Here is a 5,210-nt window from a genome sequence, read left to right on the forward strand (position 1 = left end):
CACACAGCCAAGACAGCACTGGAATGGCTTCAGGACCAGTCTCTGACTGGCCCTAAGTGGCCCAGCCAAAGCCCAGACTAAAACCCCACAGAACGTCTGTGGAGAGACCTGAAAAAGGTCATTTACAGACACTTCCCATCCAAATAGATGGAGATTGAGTGGATCTTCTAGGAAGAATGGGATAAGCTGAAATAAATTAAGTCCATATTTAACACAGTTCAGTTTTGGAGAAGAGTGCAGCCTTCTTAAAGAGGTCTATAAATACTATAGAGTGGATGACAATTTATCACATGCTGCTCTTCATAATTAAGAGAAAGCAAATGTCAGGCAGCTGCATTGTGGACCTGACCCCAGAGGTCTGATAAATTATCTCTGAAGACCACGGCTTATTCTGCTGTTAGTGGCACTGGTGTTAAATTGCAAACTGACAAGCAGCTGTCATAACTGTATAGACTGTGTGTTTGTGTGAGTGTGAGTAATGCTGCTGAGCTGGAGTGATTATGGGGTTTGTGCTGTCTGTCTCTGAATTGACTTTTTTTTTTTTACCATGTGATCTTTCCATTTGGAGGGTATGCAAGTGTACCCTTCTAATGTATCTAGTGTACAGTATCCACACATCCACATTAAGGGGGACAAACAAACATATACTGTAAATTTAACCTTGAATATTTATTAATGGAAATAAGTAAATATTAATTTATATGTGTATGAATGTATGAATGGCAATGGTTGTCTGTTGGGTGGTCAACCCTCCACTTTGGTCCAGACTGAAATATCTCACCAACCGCTGAATCATGATGACTTAGGTGATCTCCGGATTTTCATTTAGCACCACCATAAAGTTGACAGTTCCCACAACACTTAATCTCATTTTCTGTGGCATTTTTATTATGCCTCCATGCCAGCCAGAGCTGTGGGTGGAGGCATTATGGTTTCAGGTTTTGTTTGTCTATCTGTACATACAGTGCCTTGCGAAAGTATTCGGCCCCCTTGAACTTTGCGACCTTTTGCCACATTTCAGGCTTCAAACATAAAGATATAAAACTGTAATTTTTTGTGAAGAATCAACAACAAGTGGGACACAATCATGAAGTGGAACGAAATTTATTGGATATTTCAAACTTTTTTAACAAATAAAAAACTGAAAAATTGGGCGTGCAAAATTATTCAGCCCCCTTAAGTTAATACTTTGTAGCGCCACCTTTTGCTGCGATTACAGCTGTAAGTCACTTGGGGTATGTCTCTATCAGTTTTGCACATCAAGAGACTTAAATTTTGCCCATTCCTCCTTGCAAAACAGCTCGAGCTCAGTGAGGTTGGATGGAGAGCATTTGTGAACAGATATTGAAATGGAAGGAGTATCAGACCACTGCAAATCTACCAAGACCTGGCCGTCCCTCTAAACTTTCAGCTCATACAAGGAGAAGACTGATCAGAGATGCAGCCAAGAGGCCCATGATCACTCTGGATGAACTGCAGAGATCTACAGCTGAGGTGGGAGACTCTGTCCATAGGACAACAATCAGTCGTATACTGCACAAATCTGGCCTTTATGGAAGAGTGGCAAGAAGAAAGCCATTTCTTAAAGATATCCATAAAAAGTGTTGTTTAAAGTTTGCCACAAGCCACCTGGGAGACACACCAAACATGTGGAAGAAGGTGCTCTGGTCAGATGAAACCAAAATCGAACTTTTTGGCAACAATGCAAAACGTTATGTTTGGCGTAAAAGCAACACAGCTCATCACCCTGAACACACCATCCCCACTGTCAAACATGGTGGTGGCAGCATCATGGTTTGGGGCTGCTTTTCTTCAGCAGGGACAGGGAAGATGGTTCAAATTGATGGGAAGATGGATGGAGCCAAATACAGGACCATTCTGGAAGGAAACCTGATGGAGTCTGCAAAAGACCTGAGACTGGGACGGAGATTTGTCTTCCACCAAGACACTGATCCAAAACATAAAGCAAAATCTACAATGGAATGGTTCACAAATAAACATATCTAGGTGTTAGAATGGCCAAGTCAAAGTCCAGACCTGAATCCAATCGAGAATCTGTGGAAAGAACTGAAAGCTGCTGTTCACAAACGCTCTCCATCCAACCTCACTGAGCTCGAGCTGTTTTGCAAGGAGGCATGGGCAAAAATTTCAGTCTCTCGATGTGCAAAACTGATAGAGACATACCCCAAGTGACTTACAGCTGTAATCGCAGCAAAAGGTGGCGCTACAAAGTATTAACTTAAGGGGGCTGAATAATTTTGCACGCCCAATTTTTCAGTTTTTTATTTGTTAAAAAAGTTTGAAATATCCAATAAATTTCGTTCCACTTCATGATTGTGTCCCACTTGTTGTTGATTCTTCACAAAAAATTACAGTTTTATATCTTTATGTTTGAAGCCTGAAATGTAGCAAAAGGTCGCAAAGTTCAAGGGGGCCGAATACTTTCGCAAGGCACTGTATGTCAGGAACAGCCTGAGGCAATTTCTTCAAATTTGGCACAGGTGTCCACTTGGACTCAAGGATGAACTGATTAGATTTTGGTGGTCAAAGGTCAAGGTCAGTGACCTAATGTTTGCCCCATACCTGTGACTTTGGTTGGTGGAGGCATACAGTACATCAACAAAGTGGTAATTCTAGTTTTTAGATTAGTTAGTTGTAGAACCCATGAACATCCATCCATCCATTTTCCTCTGCTTATCCTGAACCGGGTCGCGGGGGCAGCAGTCTAAGCAAAGATGCCCAGACTTCCCTCTCTCCAGACACTTCCTCCAGCTCCTCCGGGGGAATGCCAAGGCCCCAGGCCAGCCGAGAGACATAGTTCCTTCAGCGTGTCCTGGGTCTTCCCATGAACATTCATTAGCTATTTGATCATAACAACAATGGAGCAAGAAAATGGATGTCGGAGGCTTAAACAACAACCCAAGCAACTTAGGTTTGCATTTAGCAACAAGGAAGTGGGATTAGAAGTAAATCAGATGAGGAAATGAAAGCAGACAGACACACTGAGCAGTGGCAATGTGGGCGTGACTTTTGTTCAAGTGGGCTGCATATCCTCTTTCTATCTCTCACATGCACACACTTTCATTTTCTCTCTCCCATACCAAAGAAGCACAAAGATATATTAATAGAGTCCCTAGCTCTCCTGTGTGTGTGCATGTTTGTGTGGCTGAACGTGTATATTTAGCTTTATGGGGTCTAGGGCCCCAGCCTGGCCTGCTCTGTCAGTGTGGGCACAATGTTGTACCGAGCGGAGTAGCATGCTGACTTTTCACTGAGTTGACCTCCATTGTATGTGTGTGTTTGATGTTTTCTGTAGGTATGGATTTTAAAAGTTGTTCAATTGTTTTTCTCACAGTGTATGTATTATTTCTTTAGGAGCTGATAAACAGGACCTCACTGGAGACTGAGAAGCTGGATCTGATGGACGAGGTGTCCTGTCTCAAACTGAAGCTGGTTAGCGTGGATGAGACTCACACACACCTGCAAGATCCTACGAACACAAAGCAGAGCAAAGCTGAGGTAAATCAACAAACTGGTATGTGTGTTTCACTGAGTTTCTTTGATCCAGCAATTAACAGCTTAAGTGATGCCTGTATTTAATGTGCTATAAGCAGAGATGCTGCATTTGCCTACATTTAAATGAATATATACATTCAATGCAGTGTTCAGTAGAAGGAGGATAAATCTTCCAAAATATTATTTTGCCTATTACTTTGATTTCTGATGATTGAACCAGATCTGTTTTGAGCTTAATGGTTGTCAGCTGGTTATTGTAGCAATGACAGCTACATACAAGTCACACCATACATGGTCTGTGTTGGAAAACTGAACAATTCCCACAATAATGAATTACTTGAAAACTTTTTAATACATTCTGCATAATAGTATAATAACATCATTGGAAAACTAATAGAAAGCTAAATTATTGAATTCCTAGAAAAATGTGAATGTGCATCAATATTCATACCAGTTTTCTTGAAAGTGTGGACATTAGTTGCTGAGACGTATTGATTTGGACCAAAGTGTTGGATGAACCAACCAAACTGAACACAATTAGCCATCCTTTGACCCACCTACCTGTTGTGAAACCAATTCACCAGTAGTCCTTCTGGGTTTGGTTTTGCCACTAAACTAGTCACCAGTCCCACACACTGGGCTCACTGCCAACACTGAAAATTATTTATAACATCCAGAACCTAATCAGGCACACCACAGCATGGCCAGCTCTGTGAGAACTTGTCTCACAACCAGCTTCACTGGCAGAGATGATAATGAAAAGTATCTGGATGAGATACGAGCTTCAGTGCGGATGTTCTGAAACAAGCCAGAACACATCAAATGGTCTTACCTTACAGTAACACCATGCAGATGGCCTGCCAAACAGACAGCTGACATTCTGGAGTAAATACAGCAAAAATAGCTATCCTAAACAGTCATTTAGTCATGATGAGTAATGTCTTATGCTCCTTAAAATAGAATTCTAGTGAAGGCCCTCAAAACCTGTTTTCCCAGTCAGCATCTTACTATGAGCAGTAGATTGTGACATGAGCGTGTTTCTGCCAAACACTGATAGACTTTGATCATTTTGCCATTTATGTTTAACCTGTGCTGTTCATGCTTGTTTTAAGTGGGCAGGGCTCAGTTGGAAAAAAGTTATGTCACAATATTTTTGTCAGGTTTGGCATGTACATATGCCAAACAGAGGTTGTGGTGAACTCAATTAGAAAACCAGACGAACCGAGGTAGCGACAAGTTCTTTACTTGTTGTAAGCAAAACAACTAACACAAAGTCCAGGATATCAATCAGGTCGATAAGACAGTCCAGGGTCGGCGCCGGTAAACAGGTATAGCCAGGGGATCCAAACTCGAGGTCAAGGGGGACAAAAATCAGAAGGTCGGCACACTGCAGGCGAACAGAATCTGGGAGGGCATAGACAAAACACAGTGGTCAAAAAACGGTAATCCAAGGTCAGAAACAGAGAGTCAGGCAAGGTATAAATGCTGGAGATTCAGAGCTGGGGTCTAGAACAATCTGGCAGCGTCCTGGTGGGAGGACGCTGCCTAAATAGAAGTAAAAAACAGGTGCAAACAATAAGGAGCAGGTGAACTAATGATGATTAAATAAAAGGGCCAAAACTGAGGTGAAACAAAACAGGAAGTAATGTGAAAATAAAAGCATGACAGGAAGCAAGAGGGGCAGGAGCGTGACA

The 5,210-nt window shown here is 42.0% G+C and overlaps 1 protein-coding gene across 11 annotated transcripts in view; it reads left to right on the top strand.

Moving 5' to 3' along the window:
• The window catches only part of ppfibp2b (PPFIA binding protein 2b), a 94,177-nt gene that overhangs the window by 52,710 nt on the left and 36,257 nt on the right, over positions 1-5,210 (top strand). For 10 of the 11 annotated variants that reach the window (XR_002275271.1, XR_002275272.1, XM_020604239.1 and 7 more), the window contains one exon: positions 3,376-3,519. Coding sequence is in view for 9 of the 11 variants with exons in the window: in XM_020604239.1 (XP_020459895.1) it covers positions 3,376-3,519 (144 nt within the window). In the remaining 2 variants the exon portion in view is untranslated. Of the gene's footprint in view, positions 1-3,089; positions 3,289-3,375; positions 3,520-5,210 lie in introns of those variants that run through there. The other variant, XM_020604249.1, reaches the window with a different exon arrangement.

This window comes from Monopterus albus, unplaced genomic scaffold (genome assembly GCF_001952655.1).
Source record: "Monopterus albus unplaced genomic scaffold, M_albus_1.0 scaffold65.1, whole genome shotgun sequence".
Lineage (NCBI taxonomy): Eukaryota > Metazoa > Chordata > Actinopteri > Synbranchiformes > Synbranchidae > Monopterus > Monopterus albus.